The sequence below is a fragment of the Petromyzon marinus genome, chromosome 37 (assembly GCF_048934315.1).
Source record: "Petromyzon marinus isolate PM22_M1 ecotype Great Lakes invasive population chromosome 37, UKy_Petmar_22M1.pri1.0, whole genome shotgun sequence".
NCBI classification, from domain to species: domain Eukaryota; kingdom Metazoa; phylum Chordata; class Hyperoartia; order Petromyzontiformes; family Petromyzontidae; genus Petromyzon; species Petromyzon marinus.
Window position 1 is genome coordinate 19,378,926 of NC_133703.1, and position 22,053 is coordinate 19,400,978.

The 22,053-nt window shown below is 49.6% G+C and overlaps 1 protein-coding gene across 2 annotated transcripts in view; it reads left to right on the plus strand.

Annotated features, from left to right (window-relative positions):
• Nucleotides 1-22,053, plus strand: part of TRRAP (transformation/transcription domain associated protein) — a 142,418-nt gene that overhangs the window by 58,618 nt on the left and 61,747 nt on the right. For both annotated transcript variants that reach the window (XM_032966893.2, XM_032966894.2), the window contains 3 exons: nt 10,240-10,627; nt 13,454-13,719; nt 18,787-18,887. In XM_032966893.2, the coding sequence (XP_032822784.2) occupies nt 10,240-10,627; nt 13,454-13,719; nt 18,787-18,887 (755 nt within the window). The remainder of the gene's footprint in view (nt 1-10,239; nt 10,628-13,453; nt 13,720-18,786; nt 18,888-22,053) is intronic.

The following is a 22,053-nucleotide window of genomic DNA, read 5'->3' on the forward strand; positions in this document are numbered from 1 at the left end:
GTGTTGGCCGTATCGCCGGGTTCGTAGCACAGCGTGCTAACCGCTACACTACCCACACATACACATCTACATACATACATACACACGCGAACACACAGCCTTAATGTAGACATGGGGCAAGTGCTGTTATTGAGCATGGCGCACGAAGAGTTGGTACGGCAAGCACTGCGCACACCCAGCCGTCTTTGTCTCCCCACCGTCGCATCACTTGAGCCCGAGTCAGCCAAAGGGAGGCCCAGGGCAGAATGAGGTCACTCTTGTTGAGAATTGAACTCGGGTCACCGTGATCTTCGCGCAGTGCGTGATTCACTGTGCCACCACTCCCACCACATGCTCACATGCACGCACTTAAGTATTTATGCCGTCAGCACGAAACACGTGCCAGGCTAGGTGCCCATTTGAGCAGCTTCAAGTGGTGTAGGCCTCGCTGGCAGGAGGTCATGCGTGGGACAGATGCAGATCAGATGTTGCGGGTTCACGTATCGGGGTGAATGGCAGTTGCACGACCCGCATTCCTCGCTGTGCACAAAAACAAAAACAAATATCTCCCCTCTAGCCGTGCAGACTGTTGGGGCAACTACTGTCGGCGAGCGCCTGTTGATTGCGGCCGGCATGACGCATGAGCAGGTTGGCGTGGCCACGCCCGGCCGCCTTTGCCTCACCAAGTGCTGATGTTTTACACACTGCACCAGGTGATCATTTAAAAGCTGAGGAACACCTAGGGGAGGTCCAGAGCCGGTTCAGATAATCGCCACCGATGATGGCCGTGGCTGGGAATCGCACGTGGGTCGCCGGGTTAGTATTTCAGCGAGCTAACCACCACACTAACCGCTTCCCCAACTCTGCGCACGAACACACGTGCACACTCGCTCATGTTTCCCGCACACGCGTGTAAACAGGTGTGTCGTGTGTGGCTTGTTAAGCTGTATTGTGTGTTTGGCGTGTGCAGAGTGGTGCGCTAGTCCAGATTGGTACGTACGATGTATGGTACGTGTGGTGTCACGTTTCACGTTGTGTGTGTGTGCGTGTGCGTGCACCCCGTGTGGTGCGTGCGTATGTTGTGTGTGTAGTGTGATGCTCCATCTTGTGTGTGCGCGCGCTCGTGCTTTTTGGTTACCATGCGCGTATGTGTACTGTGTGTACGTTGCGTGCGCTGCGTGCTGTGCGATGTGCCGTTGTGTTTATGGGGAAGACGGGCGGCGCAGCATCGCTCGGCTGTGCGCAGCAGTGGGCACGCACGGGCACGGGCGCACGGGCACGGGCGCACGCGCCGCACCCCAGACACTCACGCCCGCCCCACCGCTCGTATAAAAATTTTATTCCGTCGAACATTTGTTACATGGCAACACGCCTAGGTAACTAGTCCTGCTGGCTCCAGCCTTGTTATGCTTGTCCTTACGCGACTGCCCCTCTTCCACGTTGCCCCCCCCCCCCACCGTCTCGCTGGCGATGCGTGTTGTAAGCGAAGAAGGCTCTTGTATGTGTAGGCTACATGAACGGCTCATCTTGAGCCTTCGACAACGACGACAACGACAACGCTCGCCGTTTCAGCCGATGCCACGGGAGAGAAGATCCCCTTTATCAAGAGGAGCGTTCCGAAGTGGGGCCGATGCAGTGCTTTGGTCGCCAAGTCTCTCTCATGGGTTGCTTTCCGTTGTAGCTGGGATGCAGTGAATGATAAGTGAAGCTAAGCTACTTACAAAAAAAAACTTAACTCCTTTTGTTTTTCCAGGTAACGCCCACTGAGCTGTACAGCTCTTTTTCAGAAGCGACCTGGCCACAAATGATAGCTCAACGAAGTTGGCTCTATCGTGTGGAAATTTATAGCAGCCAAATGCTCTAAACGCATGTTTCTAAATGGGGAGGGAAAAACCGGAGGACCCGGAAAAAAATCCACGTGACCACGGGGAGAGAGAGAGACATGCAAACTGTAAATATACAGCAGGTGTCAGGGTCGGGATTGAACTCACAAACTCCTGCATTCCAGGCGAGGTAGTTAACATCTCGCCACTGTGGCGCCCCCTGTAAGTAAAAACAGACGAAGGTTTTGTCTCGCCACCAAAAGAATGAAATGGCCTGTGGGTCCGTCAGTCTGTTAGCCTTCTGAAGCAGTGTTTTTCAGCGGGTTTTAAATAATTGTTGTTACCCGCAGTTCAAACAAGAGGGCCCTTTTTTTATTTTTGCTATTTCACTATACTGCGCTGATTGTGGGGGGCAGGGGGGGGCGGCTCTTTGCCCTATTAAATCACATCGACAAAACTCAGCAGCGTTTGTTACGGGCCACACTCTGCTGATGAGACTCGAACATGTCAAAACCGGCCCAAGAGTCGTGACTGCTTGAACAACCTATCCTATCCTGATTAACATTGGTCCAAAATAAGAGTGATGGCCTGAAATCAGACGATTTTCCTTGGGAAGGGTTCGGCGAGGCGTACGTGGACGGTGTCGATGCACGTTCGTAAGCCAGCAACTCTGGAGGCCGAGGATCCGGTGGACGAGATGATTTTCAGCACGACTCTCAAACCCCGACTGTTGTTGCCCTGTGATTGCCAGAAGGTGGCAGTGCGGCCACGAATCCGGCCATGCGCGGACTTGTGGGGTGGGAGGGGGAGCAGTGGGAACCCTTCATTCAGTAGTGGATTAATCACGGGCTGATGAGGATGATGATGAGTATTATAATAGGTGGATGTGGCATTGGGAGTTGATTGGGGCTGGCATGCAGCTTTCTCACGAGTGTCTCTTGCGAGCGCGTTTTTCTCTTAAGAGATTCTGCGGCGGGGATTGAGCATTGCCAGGAAATGGCTGCAAGTCTTTGCCACCACTGGCGCCGATTCTGTACGTGTGTGCGCTTCTTTCCCTCTTGTGGGGAGTGGTAGCGCGCTGCACTATAACCCTGCTTCGATTCCCGCTCACAGCCAACACCAGTGACGATTATCTGAACCGGTCCCGAGGCCTCCCCGAGGTCTACTCGGCCTCAAAACGAGTACCTGGTGCTGTGTGTAAACATCGTCACTAGGGAGACGAAGACGGTCAGGCGTGGTGCTGGCCTCCCACCCCCTCGTGTGTGTAGTGCCGGCCTTAATAAGTGCCCCAACAGTCTGTTAAGGCTGCACGGGGGATCTTTGTCTTCTTTCCCTCTTGTCCTCTGACATCCCCCCCTGGCCCCCACCCACACCCCACCGTCCCCCAACTCTCATCTTTCCTTTTTGTTTCTCTCTTTTTTTTAAAACATCACGGCTTGTGTTTTGATCCCTTGGCTGTGGTGGGGAATTGAAGCCATATGCTTGAGGCCTCCTCCTACCTCTGCTGCAGAGACATTGATCGTACAGTGATCTCTCTGCTGTTGTTGGGCTCGCCACTGACGACGGCACTAACCGCAGAAAGTATTTGCTGTTTAAACAAATGCGGGGCGCAGCAAGAAGCCACTGATAATTTGCACGAACAAGCGAACGTTGCTAAATAAATTAGCGCAAAAGCCCACAACATTTACATCACTTGTATACGAAATCAGTTAAACAGGGAAAACCGTATTAACATTTCTATTTAGGAAAAAATAAAAATAATAATTTAAAGATCATCTGTTTATATATGTTTTTGCACCTCGATGTAAGAAGTTTGGGCATCTAAGTTTAAAGGGTTTTTTTAATGAATGTATTGGTCTCTCAGTATGTCTGTATTGGGGTCTCGGTGGAAGGGCTTTACAAGTTTATGGGTCCTCTGCACTACAAAATCTGGAGGTCTTTACTGGAGTACAGTATGTGTGTCTCCATTCCGAGTTTCAGCAACGTAGCAGGCAGATCGACCTCAAACGTGTGCTGCCTTGCAAAAGGGGGCATAGTACTTGTTTAATTAATGGGTCAGGGCGCACTGCCCACTAAAGCTGGCTAATATCAACAACGGGAGTTGGACGGTGGTGACCGGGTGGCACTTGGCAAGTCCCCCCCCCGCTACCCCACCTACACGCTCATTTGCTCAGAGCTTTGAGGGAGCGGGTGGCTCTCTTGTGCTTGCACAGTGAGCGGCTTATCAGTATTGATTCTGCCGTGCAGGAACCAGAGGTCACCATTCTCACACACACGCGGCTGCACGTGCGCGCCCGCCAACCTCGTGCGTCTGCGTGGAAGAGGATGCCCCACCCAGCCGTAGCGTGGTGTTGATGTCTTAAAAAATTGTTGGTGATTGTTTTTCTCGGTTGCGTGGTTCCTCTCCGCTGTTGCGGCACTTGGGGGAAGTGGTCCATGGGAACGGGCAACAAGCGGCAGGATTTGCGGCGTCCCCGCACGGTTTTTTTGGGGGGAGAGGCGTTTTGACGGCACTTTAGTGCCTCTGTCGAAGGAACACGATTTTAACCTGCGTGGACTTGCGTCTGAAATTCAGCTGTGGTCACAGCGGTCAATCATTACCGTGTTTATTTGCATGTACGTTATTAATTGAGCGCCAAGTGTCTGGTGTAACCAGGTCCCCATTGGAAACGAGCATTTATTTCCCAGTGAGTTTCACCTGTGTCAACATAAATGAATAAAGGAACACCGCAGGCGTACGAAACGGGGGGGGGGACGCGGGATGAGGAGGGGGGGGGCAGCCTCATCATCGAGCTCACGTCTTCTAAACTTTTACAAGCAGCAGCATGCGTGAGATGCTTGGCTACATTCACTGATGCACACCCACAGCCAGCCTCACCCCCCCCCCCGTCCACGCAGGCGCCTTCCAGATGCATTCACTATGAAGATGAGGGGTTTTTTTTATCGTGTGCGACGTTTTGAAGTCGTCTTTTAAAACATTTAGTGCCGAGCGTGTGTCCGTGTGCGTGCGCGCGCTCACGTAGGGGAGAATGAAGGCTCGAGGCGAGCACCTTTCCTTTCTGTGCCACTTCTCAGAATTCGGAATCTTTATTTAGAATGGAGAGGAATCCGATGAGCGATGAAGCAATCTTGATTTGAAGCTTTCGTGACTCCAGGAATCCATGCTCTTTGGTTCTTTCGGTAAAGTCACGTAGTTAGAAATAAAATAAAATATAACAAATCACGACATTTCCATCGCAAAACAAGCGGTCGTCATCAGGCCTGAAAGAGCCAAAGAGCTATGAAGCACTTTTTCACAGATGTCCAGTAGGGGCGGGTCAGAGAGTTACAAAAAATGATTGGAGTGCATGGTATAGGAAAGGTTTTCGTGCGTCGTGCCGACCTTACTGGGTGCTCGCTAACAGCACTTGCCCGAACGGGTCTATAAGGCTTAGTGAGGAATCTTTGTCATCGTATGCCAGGTGTATGTGTGTCTGCATGTGGTTTTGGGAGCGGTAGTGTAGCAATTAGCGCGCTGCGCTATTAACCCGGCGACCCAGGTTCCATTCCCGCTCATGGCCAATACCAGTGACAATTATCTGAATCTGTCCTAGGCCTCCCCCTAGGTCGACTGAGCCTCAAATGAGTACCTGGTGCGGTGTGTAAAACATCGCCACTGGGGAGATGAAGATAGTCGGGCGTGGTGTAGGCCGCCCAAAACCCTCGTGTACCATTCCGGCCTTCATAGGTGCTCGCTATCAGCACTTGCCCCTACAGTCTGTTAAGGCTATACGGGGGATCTTTGTCTTTGTGTGTGGTTTACTTGTGGTTATTGGTGGTGAAATTTTTCACGCAGTTTCTCTTCTACTTGGCGATGCTGCTTTGGCAGTCGTGTGTAAGCACAAATCACCCAAATGCAACCAACACGTTCCTCAATAACACCGTGACCTTAAAGAAAAATGTGTGTAAGAGGTGACATTTCACGTATTGGTCCTTTTTCATTAGCCCTCTGCTAAGCACGCCTGACTCTGCCGATGCGACGTTTGAGTGTTGTAACAGGTCCCATAGTTTTCTTGTGTTGGACCAAATGCTGCTGAAATTCCGTGCTCCCTGAAAGCTGTGCGGCTGATGGGATATGTGAAAAAATACTTTACACTTTTTTATGTGCAGGGACAGGCATTTGTTTATTTATTTCGCTGCTATGATGGGAGGACCCATTTCCAAAAATGTCCCATAGCCCAAGGCAATGAAGAAGAGCCGTAGCCTGAAACTTCACCTTGATACGTATATGGTTTTCTTTTAGGGCCACTGTGTTTTTGACGAACGTATTGAGAGTTTGCTCATGAACCGGTGGCCCTAAGAGGGATCGAACTGGCCCAAACAGGTGGCCACGAACAGCGCCTCCCGAGCGTGGGCACGTGTTCTCATTTCCATATCGGGTTATTCTTTTCTTCAACATGTTTTTCTTTCAAGTTGTACAAAGTGAGCGATTTCATTTATTAAATATCGACGTCACGTGCCGCGGTGACAAAAATAACCAAAAAGCGCGGTTGCCGCGCGGATTCGTTTTGACCGCAAATTACTTATTTATCAAGGATATTCACGCAGGGAAATATTCCGAGGCTTGCCGACGCTCATTTTCAAAGGTGCCCCCATTGGCTGTGTCGAATATTGTCTTTTATCGTGGGAGGTATATTTAGCCATTACACTCACAAGTCGGGGAATTATCTCCGGAAGCTCTTAATGTCCCCCAGCAATAGCCAGCTTAACACCACTTCATTTTCATGTACGCATTCGTGTGTGCAGAAGGCATACTGCTGGTTAATATATTTTTTGGTTTACAATTAATTATAATGAAGGTAATAATATTCAGACCTTTGTTATAAACCCATCTGCGAAATGAAAGCCTCCCCCACCCCCTCTCTACAATGTCGGTCATGCGGCTCGCGACACCACACTTCACCGCACTTTCGCACCTCCGGTTAGTACGGTTGGCTTTGTACGGTGCGAAAGACGCTCAACATACAGACGTACGTACAACGCTGGTCAGTAGTGTGTTGGTTGGAAGGCGGTGGTGGTGGAGGGGGGGCGGAGTAGGTGGGATGCAGGATTGGTGCAGATGTCACTCGCCATTGATGTTATAGCCTCTGCTGGGAATTGAGCTCGGGTCAGTGGGTACATCGTGCAGTGTGCTGCCACTCCCTTTCCTTGAACGTCACTGGTCAGGAGATTGCAGGACCACAAATGAATTCTTCTCTGTTATGCAAAGGCACTCCAGGTATGAAATGAAGCCTTGCCTGTAACATCTGGCAGTTAACCGACTTTGATTCGAGAAAGGCTGTCGCTGCTGATGTCAAAACGGGTCCCGATATTGTCTTGTACTGAATCGATGATGAAGAAATGATACACTCCCAGAAGGCCATGGTGCCGATGGGTTGCGTCAAAAAATTATTTAGTATTTTTGCATTAAATGTGGGGACACAGATGTTTGAAGTAGGTGTCTTGACTGCTGATCTATTAAATTTTGATTTAAAGCTTTCGTGACTGCAGTAATTCATATTCTTGGTTCTTTCGGTAAAGTCACGTTGAAGGGAAACAATAAAATAATAAAATATATATAAAAATCTCACGACATTTCGACTGCAACACAAACAGTCATCATCAGGTGTGAAAACCAACGGCAAGAACATTTGAAAGAAGTGGTGGATTTATTTATTTTTAAACTTTAGCACCACGGATAGCGATTTGACAGTTTGTTTAGATGGACGAGTCCATCTATGTTCGAAAAAGAGGAGGGGGGGAGACGAAAAATTAATGTATGCTGTCTGAAAGCCACCGTAAGCGTGAACAATCAATTAAGACCCGAAATGGTTTATCAAATCCTTCCAATGATTGCTAAGCCAGAATCCATCTTCCTCGGTTGAAATTGTCTGTGTTTGTATATGTGGATAGCCTCATGAACAAATCTCTCATGGTAGCCAGATGGCTTGCAAAGAACCTCTGTCTTGGAGAAGTCAATATCATGTGAGCCTACTGAATTATAACAGTGATCTGCCACGGCCGAGGTGTTGGTCCTACCGTGTTTAAGGTCTGCTGCCAGGCCACCAAGATTATACGGCTTACCAAAAATACATACACCCCTTTGTCCCATCGTCTCTACTATCAACTCCCCCACCTACAAACTGGCTCGTTTTCTGTCTGAAATCCTGCGGCCTTTCACTGGAAAAAACACCTCTGCGGTACAAAATTCTACTCACCTGGTATCGACAATCAAGGGTATTTCCCTGTCCCCAGACGACCTGCTTGTCAGTTTTGATGTAGTTTCCTTATTCACCAAAGTTCCTGTACCTGACACCATCGCATTCATTGAAGACTTGGTTCATCAAGGACTAAACACTGAGGTACCCCCCCTGGTGAGACACTGCTTAACCAATACATACCTCACTTGGAATGGAACTTTCTACAAACAAACTGAGGGCACCCCAATGGGCTCCCCCCTTTCTCTGGTTATAGCCAACATTTTCATGGAGGAATTTGAGACTGACGCCACCCAGACTGCCACTCTGCGCCCAACCTTATGGAAGAGGTACGTGGATGACACTTTTGTCATCTGGCCACATGGCCGGCCTGCTCTAGATCAATTCTTCGACCACATCAATTCCATACACCCAGCTATCAGATTTACCATGGAAGTCGAAAAAGATGGCAAGCTACCTTTTTTGGATGACCTAATAAAAAAGAGACCTGATGGTTCAATGAGCCACTCTGTCTACAGGAAAGCTACCCATACGGATGCTTATCTGAAACCGGATTCCCACCACCATCCATCACAGAAGAATTACCTCATCAAGACTCTGCACCATAGAGCCCAATGCATATCTGACCAGGAACACATAGGCAGTGAACTGAAGCACGTACACCAAGCTCTTAAGGCTAATGGTTACTCCGGCTATACAATCCGCAAAGCTATCACTCAAACCATGAAGAAGGACCCTCTTGAGGAGCCTTTCAAAACCATCACTTTACCCTACATTGCGGGGATCATTAAAAAGATCTCCAAAATCTTGAATAAACACAACATCCAGGTCCGTTTCAACACATTACATACAATCCGTGATCTGGTTCCGTCTGTAAAAGATGTGATTCCGGACATACAGTACCCTGGTGTCTACAAACTAAGTTGCCTCTGTGGTAGTAGTTACATTGGAGAAACCAAACGACATGTCTCGGACCGCATTCGTGAACACAAAACAGACCTTAAACACGGTAGGACCAACACCTCGGCCGTGGCAGATCACTGTTATAATTCAGTAGGCTCACATGACATTGACTTCTCCAAGACAGAGGTTCTTTGCAAGCCATCTGGCTACCATGAGAGATTCGTTCATGAGGCTATCCACATATACAAACACAGAGACAATTTCAACCGAGAAGATGGATTCTGGCTTAGCAATCATTGGAAGGATTTGATAAACCATTTTGGGTCTTATTTGATTGTTCACGCTTACGGTGGCTTTCAGACAGCATACATTAATTTTTCGTCTCCCCCCTCCTCTTTTGCGAACATAGATGGACTCGCCCATCTAAACAAACTGTCAGATCACTATCCGTGGTGCTAACGTTTAAAAATAAATAAATACAAACCGCCACTTCTTTCAAATGTTCTTGCCGTTGGTTTTCGCACCTGATGATGACTGTTTGTGTTGCAGTCGAAACGTCGTGAGAATTTTATTGTTTTATATATTGTATTATTTTATTGTTTCCCCTCAACGTGACTTTACCGAAAGATCCAAGAATATGCTGTTATATTCTGCAAAATGACGCGAATAATTATTTTATGTTACGTTAGATATGTCATTCTATTCTTGCGCATCATGGCAATATTTTCAGGAGCTAAGTGGCAATGTCAGTCTGCTCGTCACGAGAGGGCTTCAGGAGAGAGTATATGGGTCCGCAGGTTGCGTTGCATGCCCACAATCTCTCCACTGTGGCTTGTGTATAATCTATGGTTTACTATATGGGTCCATGGTTTCAGTTGTATGGCCACAATGTCACCACTGTTACCGGCATCTTTAATTTTTCCCTTCATGAAGGAGAGTTGGGCATCGGCCCGTGGTTGGGGCACCACGGTGGCGAGATGGTATCTCCCTCGCTTGGTATGCAGGATCGTGTTCCATCCCTGATCCTCTGGTTTTTCCCTCCACATTGAGAAACATGCGTTTCTCATTTTGCTACTATAAATTTCCACACGATAGAGCCACTTTTTTGAGCTGTCATTTCTGGCCAGATCGCTTCTGAAAAAGAGCCATATAGCTCATTGGGCCTTACCTGATAAAAAAAAAAACGAATAGTTTTAAAAGTTTAATGTTCTGACGTCGTTATTGTTAGAGCTGCCAGTGATGGTAACTCATGCCCACGTGCCCGTCTCGTGATGCCCCCCCCCCCCCCGCGTCCGCAGGTGGAGTCGAGCTGCCCGCGCGAGCTGGCCTGGAAGGTGAACATGTACCGCGGCTACCTGGCCGTGTGTCACCCCGAGGAGCAGCACCTTGCGGCCGTGGAGCGCCTGGTGGAGACGGCGAGCGGGCAGGCGATCCGCGAGTGGCGCCGCCTGCCGCAGGTGGTGTCGCACGTGCACACGCCGCTGCTGCAGGCCGCGCAGCAGGTGATGGAGCTGCAGGAGGCGGCGCAGATCCACGCGGGCCTGCAGCCCGGCAGCCTGGGCCGCCACAACAGCCTGCACGATATGAAGGCCATCGTGAAGACGTGGCGCAACCGCCTGCCCATGGTGTCCGACACACTGTCGCACTGGAGCAGCATCTTCATGTGGCGCCAGCATCACTACCAGGGTGCGTGGCGCACCGCGCTTCGGGGTTGTTCTTGGCGGGTTTTGGTTCGCTTTTCCGCCAACCGCTGGGGATGTCGAGCGTTTTGCAATGTCTTCACCTTTTCAGCTGGGAAACCTAGGGAGCTGCCACAGCGGTGGGTGTGCCGCGGTGGCGAGATGTTAACTCCCTCGCCTGGTGTGTCGCCTAATGATGCTAGTTGTAATCGCTGATGCAACGTCGTATTGAAATTGTAAATGTTGTAGATTTGCTCTCCAACACACCATGTGCTATAATAGTAATTGTAGAATTGGCACGTTTTGTTTACGTGACAAACCCTACTAATTCGCTGTGGCGGATTTAACGAGACATTTATATTTACTCAATCTAACCCAAAAACCTCTTATGGATGGTATGCAGGAGGCTGTGGATTCAATCCCGACCCTGATGCCTGCTGTATATTTGGGTCCTCCGGTTTTTTCCTCCAGATTTAGACATGCGTTTAGAGTATTTAGCTGCTATAATTTTTCACATGATAAGCCACTTTGTTGAGCTATCATTTCTAAAAAAAAAGAGCCTTATAGCTCAGTGGGCCTTACCCGGTAATAAAAAAAGAGTAAAAATAATATATATTCTAAATATGGACGGAAAACCCAGATGACCCGGAGAAAAATCCACGTGATCATTTCAAATATGCAGGTGTTAGGGTCGGGATTGAACCCACGACCTCCTGCATACCAAGCGAGGAAGTTAACATCTCACCACCGCGGCAATTCTGAGTCTGTGCCTCTCCGTGCTTTTCAGTTTGTTTGGGCTTTGATGGAGATTTTTAAAAATCCGTAACAAAATCCTGGGTCTTTGCAGGAACATTGCGATTGTACTGTGAAACAATTTCACTGGAAATAGGAAAATATTTAACATTGAAAAAGAGTCCCATGCCAGGCGTAGCGAAATCATTTCAAGGAATACATTTTTAATGTTTTGCTTGATGTGCAAAGCAGGTTAAGTGCGGTGCATTTAATTATTGATAATGCCGGAGAGATGTGGCCATGGACAGGCCTGTAGGGACCTTCCAGGAACAAAAGTGCGTCATCCCACCCGATAAATTCTGTTTTTATAACGTGATTTATTTATATAGAAAATCCTCGGTGAGTCTCGAGATTCTTTTCCAAGAGAGTCCTTCAGTGGGGTGCTCCGCCAATTGGTGGTGGTGTATCATATGAGTGATGCCATGGGTGGTGGTGGTAGTGATGATGGTAGTCTTGGTGTGGGGGATGGTAGTGATGATGATGGTGGTGGTGTATAGTGATCGTATAGCCAGACGGTGGTGGCTCAAGGAGTGTTTTGCACGTGGGAGGAGAAAACACACTGCCCGAGAATACCCACCACAGTAATGCCACTCACAGCATGAGGTAATGGAGCAAAATCCATTGGTATACCCAGGGAAGTTCTGTAGTGTCATCATCATCACCATTCCTTGGGCAGATAGTCCATCGGTGTCCACTGCACGTTTCATAGTGTAAAGCTCACAAAGTCCCGTCTCGTAAATCTCACAAATGAATCCCTCCCACCGCCAAAGTCCTCTCAGCTCTGGGTGCAACCGGCGATAAGGACCCCCCCCCCACCTACCGCTGGAGATCGGCGGTGTCGTATTTAAAGAGATGTAATCGCTGGGCAAGTTCGGTGGACTTGAACCCGTCGTGTTGCATTTCTGCGCCGTTCCGTCTGCCAACTTCTCCCCTCCATTGAGCTGCAGCGATTGGTGGCACCTTGCCAAGAGCGCGGGGGGGGGGTAATGGGGAAACACGGTACTCCATCGTTACCAATTCATTTCCTTCGCTTTCCTAGAGGTTGTTGGGGCGAAGAGGGTTTTGGATGATAATTATACACATTTATTTAATTAGAATGTTGCTTATTTATCCAGGAAAGCCACATCGAGTCTCGAGACTTTTTTTTGCGGAGGGGATCCTGCATTGGGTTATTATTTTAAGATGTTTTCAGCCAAGCCGGAACACGCGGAGAAAAACCCTACGCCTTGCGCGAGGGTGCATCACTCTGTTCCCGTACAGATGGAAACAGATGACTGTGAGTCCACTCGCACAAATGTTGTGAAACTCCCTTCCTGTGGGTGTCGAGGAGGAGCCGTGCCATGGCTCCCCAGGCGATGGTGGTACGGCAAAAATGTAGGCTGCACCTCTTCCGTCTGTATGGGATTGCGTGTTGTCCCCTAGCACGCGTGGATTTTCTCCGGCTGCTCCGGTTTCCTCCCAAATGGAAACACCCATTCATTTGCTGATAACACCGAATATGTAGAGGACCGCAGAGCTTTGGCGATTGTTGGCGGCGACCTGTCGCGTGGCTGCCTTCCCGTTCCTCTTCGGTTCCTCCTCGCACCTCGGAGTCACTCACCCTCTCTTTCTCTCCCTCTTCGAGAGCGAGCGAATAGTGTACGGCGGCAACGCAGCAGGGTCACAAGCAATAAATTACCATGACAGTAATCTCTCGTTTAACGCGGTAGATGAGTTCCTGAAAAGTGCCGCGTTATGCAAAAAAAAACGCGTCGAGCGTGGAATTGCTGATGAGATGAGGGGGGGTACGCGTTTGTGTCATTTTGATCGGCTACGCAGCGCAAGCAAGTAGTTTGTCGGCAGCTGCTCAGAAACCGCGTTATGATGGGCGTGGTTCTGCGTTATAACGGTGCGCGTTCCGCGTCGTGCGAAAAGTGTTCGGCAATGGAAGAAGCACGAAGTAGTGAAAATGCGTTGCGTGAACCGCTTAATAATAATCATAATGACGAACACGCATGTCGGCGCTTTGTCTCGCGTGTCTCCCCGTGCGTGCGCGCCGCAGCGATCGTGACGTCGTACGAGGCATGCTCACAGGGCGACCCCAACGGCAGCCAGGCCCTGCTGGGCGTGCACGCCTCCGCCTCAGCCATCATCCAGTACGGCAAGATGGCCCGCAAGCAGGGCCTCGTCGGTGTGGCTCTGGACTCACTCAGCCGCATACACACCATCCCCTCCGTGCCCATCGTCGACTGCTTCCAGAAGATACGCCAGCAGGTCAAGTGCTACCTGCAGATGGCGGGCGTCATGGGCAAGAACGAGTGCATGCAGGTGAGAGGGCACGGGGGGGAATTAGGGGGGGGGGGGGGCGGTGCGAGTGTTGGGTTTGTTTGATTTGTTACGCGTACGATGGGTCCCGTGTAGCCGATTGCAAACTCTTATAACCTAGGTTATCACGAGCGCACAATATTCGTAAAATTGTAAGCTCTATTAAACAGTTCTGCCTTGCATTTTACATTGAACTGGTTAAATGTTTGTAAAGAGTTTCGAACATGCAGCGGCAGTGAGTTCTGGGCCGATGGACCGCCGAGTAGGTGAGTGAATGGGTAGGTGAGTTTCAGGCCGATGGGCCGCTTGACCGCAAAGCTGCGAGGTCCAAATCTCGCTGTCCGAATGCGCGGAAAGATCAGATCAAACGTGCTGTGAGCACAGCAGCATCAACAAAACAAAGACAACAAACAATTATTGTCGAGAACGAGTAGAGTGGCACAACTAACAAATGAGGTGTTAATTTGGTCAGGGTGCGGATGGTGGTTGAGACCTAAGTATTTAATTTATTTCACTATAGCAGAGATCTTTACTATAAAGAAGGACCATTACCTGAAACATCATCTCGTATATATATTACTTCCCCTTGTGGCACTGTTATTGACGAACTTGTTGAATTTTTTGTTGGTATTTGTGCTTGTGCACCACTGCCGACGCAGAACACAACAAAACAAATATTGCGTGAATCATTGCAACCATCAATAACCACAAGTAAACCACACACACACACGGCACATGATGGCAACAATTCCCCGTTTGGCCTTCGAGACCCGTTTGGAAAGTGCTGTTAGTGACCACCTCGTAAGGTCGGCACTGATCATGATCACGTGCTATGGAGAAAGAACGCTGCTTTTGACAGACCAAATTAGATCGTTGGCTAAAATTACAGTTACCTTGTGACTGCAATTCATTAACAATGACACCATTGTAATTGGTTCCAGGTTTGCAGGGGTGCTGGTGGTTGTGGTGCTACAGTGAGGAGCGGTGGCGCAGTGGTTAGTGTACCGCACTCCAGACCCCGACGACCCGGGTTCGATACCCATTCGCAGTCCAATGTCAGGAGCGAATAGCTGACTCGGCCCTGTGCCTCCTTTACGTCGACTCAGCCTTGTACGAGTACCTATTGCGGCGTGTAAAATATCAACACAGGGGAGAACGAGGGCCGCCGGGCGTGGCGCTGGCCACACCATCCCACTCGTGCGCCGTTTGAGCTGTGCCGTTTTTTTGTATGGGTGCTCGCTAACAGCACCTGCCCCAACAGTCTAGATGGCAACCTGAGGGGGTCATTGTCTGTGGTGGCAGTGGGATCTTCGTCTTCAGGATAGAAGTAACTGATGGTGGTGAGGAAGTAATTGGCGGTGGTGATGATGGCGGGCAACGATGCTGGCAACAGTAGGGCCGATGACAATGAGGAAGAAGTGTCTCCAGGTCTGATGGCCTGCGGCGTGTTAATAGTGTTTCACGAGCGTTTCCAACAGCCCAGCAGATCACAGTTGAATCGTCTCTTCTCAGGTGGTCAGGTGAGAGTACCAGTCGGTGACCTTATTTAATAAACCCACCTAAAACTAAATTATTATAGTTTTATTGGTTCAAGCCGCCACCGAGCTATGTACATTAGCTCTTTTTCAGAAGCGACCTGGCCACAAATGATAGCTCAACGAAGTGGCTTATCACATGGAAATTTATTGCAGGCAAATATTCAGAATGCCTCCTGATGAGACACTGCATGCTGACACCGGTCCAGAGTTCACTTATGTTGAACAAATGCCACGGAAAATTACACACTCCCAGAAGGCCATGTGGCTGATAGGATGTGTAAAAAAAAACACATTTATTCCATGTTAGTGTGTGGGGACAGAGTTGTGAAGGAAGGAGGCGTTATTGTCTGCTAATTAATGTTTTTATAATTCTCCACCACAAGACCCGTTATTACGTTGTCACCAGTCAGAGGACACTCAGACAAATGGTCCTGTGTAAGGAAAACAAGCGATAAAATACATCGGTTAACATACAAGCGAAAATGCTTCTCAAAGAAGGTGCAAAAAAAATATCTTGCAGCGGCAAAAAAATCCAATTATATTATATACAATTTATGAACATCAACATGAACATCAATAACCGGTGTCATTTTTACCTACAGAGAGTGTAGAATCGTACGGAAACAGCTGTTATTAATTTTCTCCACTCAGAGGGGAATGAAGGCCTCCCCGTGCCTCTCAGTCACCGCGTTTTATTTGCCCATACTTCACCACGCCGGTCAGTAAGGGGTTGATGAAGGCAGCGGAGGCCCCCAGGAACGGAGATCGCTCGCCACTGGCGTGAGAACACCAGATGTAAATCAAAGTCGGGTCGCCGGGTTCCATGGTGCAGCTCGCCGGACCATCGCACGTGGCCACCTCTCCATCTGCCTGCACAGGAACATCGACAATTTCTGTATTGATTTCAAAATATCCGCCGCCGTAGGATGTTATTTTAAAATGCGTTAACCCGTACACTTTGGACGAATAATAATAACAGGCCTTTCCATTGTTTAGATCTGAATCGTCTGGCATTGAGCCCTAGCTTGAAAAATACCATGCATTACAAGGCCATTCATTCAACATTTACATTCCCAAGGCTTGCACTGCTGTCCTTGCTGGGAGGTCATTGTGTACGAATGTCTCGCCCCCCCTCTCCCCCTTCATTAATTTCAGTTAGTTTTGAAACAATGGCGTGTTATTGTTGTTTTTTTAATTAAATTGTTCCACCGGGAACTTGCCGACCTATGGGACCTGTTGGCAGCTGAGTGTGTAATGATGGCTGCGAGCGTGATTCGCAGAAAAATCGCGTGGCACGACGACAAAGCGTACAGACGCCCCCTTTGTGAGCGGCGACCACGTGCCCCTCTCTATTCCTCGTACCCTAGGATGCCCTCGCCGAATTCCTACAGAATTCTGCCCAAAAGTGCATGGCTGTGTCGCCTCTGAGCATGCCCTCCTGGGAAGTCCTGCAAATCGAGGAAAACGGTCGCCTTCCCATTCACCAGGAGCTCAATGACGTCCCTCGTCGTCGCTTGAAGGCACGCAAGCCCTTTTGGACCTACGCGCTTAACCGTTAGCAATGCGAGTTCAACTCCGATGAAGCTTGGAGAGCTGCTTGGAATTCAAAAGAACTCGCAAACAAACACCTTGTGTAAGACTCAACGCAGAAGAACCCTGGGTTTGATCTTCGACGAAGCTCATGGCCCACCCTAAACCGCATCCACTGCACAAACCATGGCAGTAGAAGATGCGGGGGGATACCTGATGTACACATGGAAATTTTTTACTCTCCATTGTGCGGCAACTTTTGTCATCCAGAACAAGACCGTACAACGTATAACGACGCAATGTCCGATCCACAAATGCGAAGGAGACATCACAGCGATAACACTGCGCTGCTCCTGAAACAGTTGTCTGAATTTCCCACCTGAATGTGAAATTGTAGTGGTTGCTCAGAAGAAGATGCCCGCATTGTAGCACGTGCGCATCTGTACATTTGCATGGCCCTTTCGGTCAGTCCACTGCTGGATGAGAGCCTCCACCACACCTGTGCCGGGAGTAGTTCCGGGGGGGGGGGGGGGGAGGTGGGGGGGTTGTTTGACTGTACTTTGCCACGCTGGTCGGTGCGGATTTGTGAAGGTGGCGAGGTTAGACGTGATGGGAGAATAGAAGTGCAGTACAACAATGCATTTTGCTGCATGGGCCTCTGCTGCCAATCACGTAGCCCTGCAAGCCCTATGGCAATCTGTTTGTGCGCAGGTGGTCACCCACCCAAGCGCTATCCTGTGTTCAAACCGGCCTTGGGAAGGAACTGGCTAATTTTTGAACCAGGGTAAGAATAGGTACTCGCGCAAGATTGAAGTAATTTTCTTTTTTTTTAAATTGTGGTTTTGGGGATGTAACATTTGAATGCAGATTCATCTTTTCCAGTCGAGTGGCCCTCATTCTAAACTAAATTGCGGAGACTGCAGATGAGTTTGGCTAATGGGATTTGCAGACGTGCATCCTTTTGCTGGAATAAATTACCCGTGTCTCACTTATGCATGTGCATTGGCGTGAAATATTTTACGTAAGTTTTTAAAGTGAACATATTGCCGAATCTCAGCTATAAAGATACAAATGAGGGCCACATTTGCTATTTACGTTAAGATTGATGGCAATATGATAATGGTTTGAATATTCTTCCATCAACAATAACGTTGGGAATGTTGTGTTTTGTTCTTGCGAGTCATAGGATGCCATCGGAAGATTATCAAAGTTATGCTTGTGTGCAAAATACATAAATCGTGAGTGTTTGTGGGAGAAAGAGTGGGAAGCGGTGGCACAGAGGATAGCGCAGTGCAGTATGAACCCGGCAACAAAAATTTAATTCCTGCTCACAACCAACAACGGGGACTAATATGTGAACCGGTCCTGGTCCTCCACTAGGTTTATTCAGTCTTTAATAAGTACCTGGGGCGCTGTGTAAAACATTAGCACGGGAGACAAACGTGGCCAGGCATGGTGTTGACCAAACTACCTCCTCATGTGCCGCCCACTGCCTTCATAGGTGGTGCTCGCTAACAGCACTTGCCCCAACAGTCTGGTGAGACTATACGGGGGGGCATCTTTGTATTTGTGCGTGTGCATTTGCGAATGTGTGTGTGCGCGCACGTTGCCATGCGCACGCTTGTATGTATACACAAAGATCCCCCGTATAGCCTTAACAGACTGTAGGGGCAAGTGCTGTTGGTGAGCACCTATGAAGGCCAGAACGGTACACGAGGGGGTGGGTGGCCAGCACCACGCCCGACCCCCTTTGTCTCCCCAGTGGCGATGTTTACACACCGCACCAGATACTCATTTGAGGCCGAGTCGATCTAGGGGAGGCCCAGGACCGGTTCAGATAATCGTCACTGGTGTTGGCCGTGAGCGGGAATCGAACTCGGGTCGCAGGGTTCATAGCACAGCGTGCTAACCGCTACGTATGTATATACACACACACGTACGCACACACGCCAGGTTGGTGCAAATTGCGCTAACTGCCTATTTTTCGCCCGAACTCCCCCAGGGACTGGAATTGATCGAGTCAACGAACCTCAAGTTTTTCACCAAGGAGATGACGGCGGAATTCTACGCGCTCAAGGGGATGTTCTTGGCTCAGATCAACAAGTGAGTAGAAGCGCATGGCAATGCTGCTGCTGCTGCGTGCTGCGGAGGAAGAAGAGGAGGGAGGGGGGTGGTGTCTGTTACCTCTCAAACCAAATCGCCCTCTTCTCATTATTATTATTACTTCGCTTGTATCCATCGGAGAGCCTCGCCCACTCTCAAGACTCCCTTGCAGGGGGGTGCTGCCAAGTCTTTTTTGCTGCAGGGGGGCGATGTTGCTGCTGCTCCTTTGCAATCCCAGTTGCGTAATTCGCGGATTACAATTCGTCGGCAGCATTGGGACGTTTGGCCAATGGCCGGTCACGGCGTATGTTTACAGACGGGTGACATCCATTGGGCGGTGGGGACCAGGCCCGGCGGTTCGAATCTGGCAGGCAGCCCCGGTTAATGCCGCTGTTTGTATTAACCATAAATAGCCGGCGTCGGGTTAACATCAATGGCAAAGTCGTGTCTGCACGTGGCATCCCCTAGGTCCGCTCGACCATAAATGAGTACCTGGTGCGTTGTGTAATCGTCAATACTGGGGGAGACAAAGGCGTGGTGCTTGCCACACCCCACCCCCTCATGTCACGTGACAGCCTTAACAAGCACTCAATTACCACACACGCACCAACTATTTGTAAGGCTGTACGAGAGATATTTCTCTCGCTATTTATTGTGCCAGCCGTCATCAGAAGTTGTATCTCCTCTCAATACATTTTTGTGAGCGTATGCAAAGAGATGCCGGTGTTTGTGTTGCACGCCTGAGCCGAGGAGCAGATGTGGCTACAGTTGCGGCAACACATCTGGGCCTTCTATAAAAGTCCTTTGATGTCCCGTCGAAAAAATGATCACGATTCTATTGCCCGAGCAGCTTCATTTTTGGCCATGAGCTTGGCTCTGATTATATTAAGGTAGGCATCGCCTTACATTCCTGTCAGTTGTGTGCGTGTGGTGTGTACGCATGTGTAAGTAGTGTAGCGGTTAGCGCGCTGCGCTACGAACCTGGCGACACGGGTTCGATTCCCGCTCACGGCCAACACCAGTGACGATTATCTTAACCGGTCCCGGGCCTCCCCTAGGTCGACTCAGCCTCAAATGAGTACCTAGGTACAGTGTGTAAACATTGCCACTAGGGAGACAAAGGCGGTCGGGCGTGGTGCTGGCCACCCACCCCCTCGTGTACCGTTACCGGCCTTCATAGGTGCTCGCTAACAGCACTTGCCCCTACAGTCTGTTAAGGCTATATGGGGGATCTTTGTTAGGGGGAGCGATAGTGTAGCGGTTAGCGCGCTGCGCTATGAACCTGGCGACCCGAGTTCGATTCCCGCTCACGGCCAACACCAGTGACGATTATCTGAACCGGTCCCGGGCCTCCCCTAGGTCGACTCAGCCTCAAAATGAGTACCTGGTGCGGTGTGTAAACATCGCCACTAGGGAGACAAAGGCGGTCGGGCGTGGTGCTGGCCACCCACCCCCTCGTGTACCGTTCCGGCCTTCATAGGTGCTCGCTAACAGCACTTGCCCCTACAGTCTGTTAAGGCTATATGGGGGATCTTTGTCTTTGTTGTGTGTGCTTGCGCAAGCGCGTGTGTGAGGAGCAGTAGTGTAGCGGTTAGCTTACTTCGCTATGAACCCGGTGACCCGAGTTCGATTCCTGCTCACGGCCAAAACAAGTAACGATTTTCAGAACCGGTCTTGGGCATCCTCTAGATCAACTCAGCCTCAAATGAGTATCTGGTGCGGTGAGTAAACAGCGCCACTGGGTTAGACAAAGGCGGTCGGGCGTGATGCTGGCCACCCAACCCGTCGTGTGCCATGTCGGCCTTCATAAGTGCTCGCTAACGGCACTTGCCCCAACAGTCTGTTACGGCTACACGGGTGGCGATCTTTGTTTGTGTTTATGTGCAATGTGTACCTTGGAGAAGTGGTGGCATATTGGGCAGCGCCTTGCACTACGAACCCGGCGACCTGATTTAGATTTCCGGCCACGACTAATATTCTATTCTATCTTGGATTTATAAAGCGCCTTTCGCCAAGGCACTTGACAATGCTTGCCGACTACGGTACAAAATGGCAAAATAATGGAATGATGGGTATGGTACTCGTATGGCCGTTAGTGATCGGGTTTGTAAAAGGAATGGGATATGGCAGCAGGGGAAGGAGGCGATGGTGCAGGGGGTTGATGGAGGAATGGATGGAGCGTGATAGTGGATGAGGCTGATAGAAGGGGTGGCGTGAAGGTGGACGGTACGGTATGAAGGGTGTGTACGGAATGATAGGGTCGATGGGTTTCTAAGCTAAGCGTAGATGAGAGTAGATTGAGGTAGTGGTGTGTGGTGGCCAGGCAGTTGCTGCTGCCCGGAAGGGCATGGGTGAGGCAGGGTTCAGGGAACAATGGGGTAGGGGCAGTGACTTGGGGTGAGGTAGGGCTCGGGGAACATGAGGGATGGGGTCGTGACGAGAGTGGAGCGGCGATTATCTGAGTCTGCCCTGGGTCTCTCTTAGGTGCTTTTGACAGACCAAATACCACGTGGCATGAAAGGAACCTTGCTTCTGACTGACCTATTTCGATCTACAGCAGTATCGTTAGCTGAAATTGCAGTTGCATTGTGACTGTAATTTATTACCAGTGGCACATTTATAATTGTAATTGACCCCAGGTTTGCAGTGATTCTCGTTGTAGCGGGGACTTGGTGGTGCAGCAATCGTTGCACAGCACTACAAACTGGGCGACCTGAGTTCGATTCCCGGCCTTAGCTAACATCATTTGCAATTATCTGAACCGGTTCTGGGCCTGCTCTGTGTCAGCCCAGCTCTATATGAGTACCAGGCACCATGTCGGCAATAATGGGTACTCATTAACGGCACTTGTCCCGACCGCCTGGGATATTTGCCGCTGTGCGTCTGTGTTTACGGGCTTGCGGGCCTGCGCGTGAACTTCGGTTGCGAGCGATATGTGAATCTGTTGTTGACCTCCCCTAATTCAACTTAGCATTTAAAGCAGCGGTTCTTAACCTGAGGTGCACGCACTCCCTGGGCGTGCGAGATGCCCTTTTTGGGGGTGCGAGACATGCCAGATTTTTTTTTAAGGTAAATAATCGAAATACAAATTATGCACGGGCACATAAGTACAACTACTTAGTTTCGTCAAACCTATGTATTTATTAACATATATATATTTTTTACA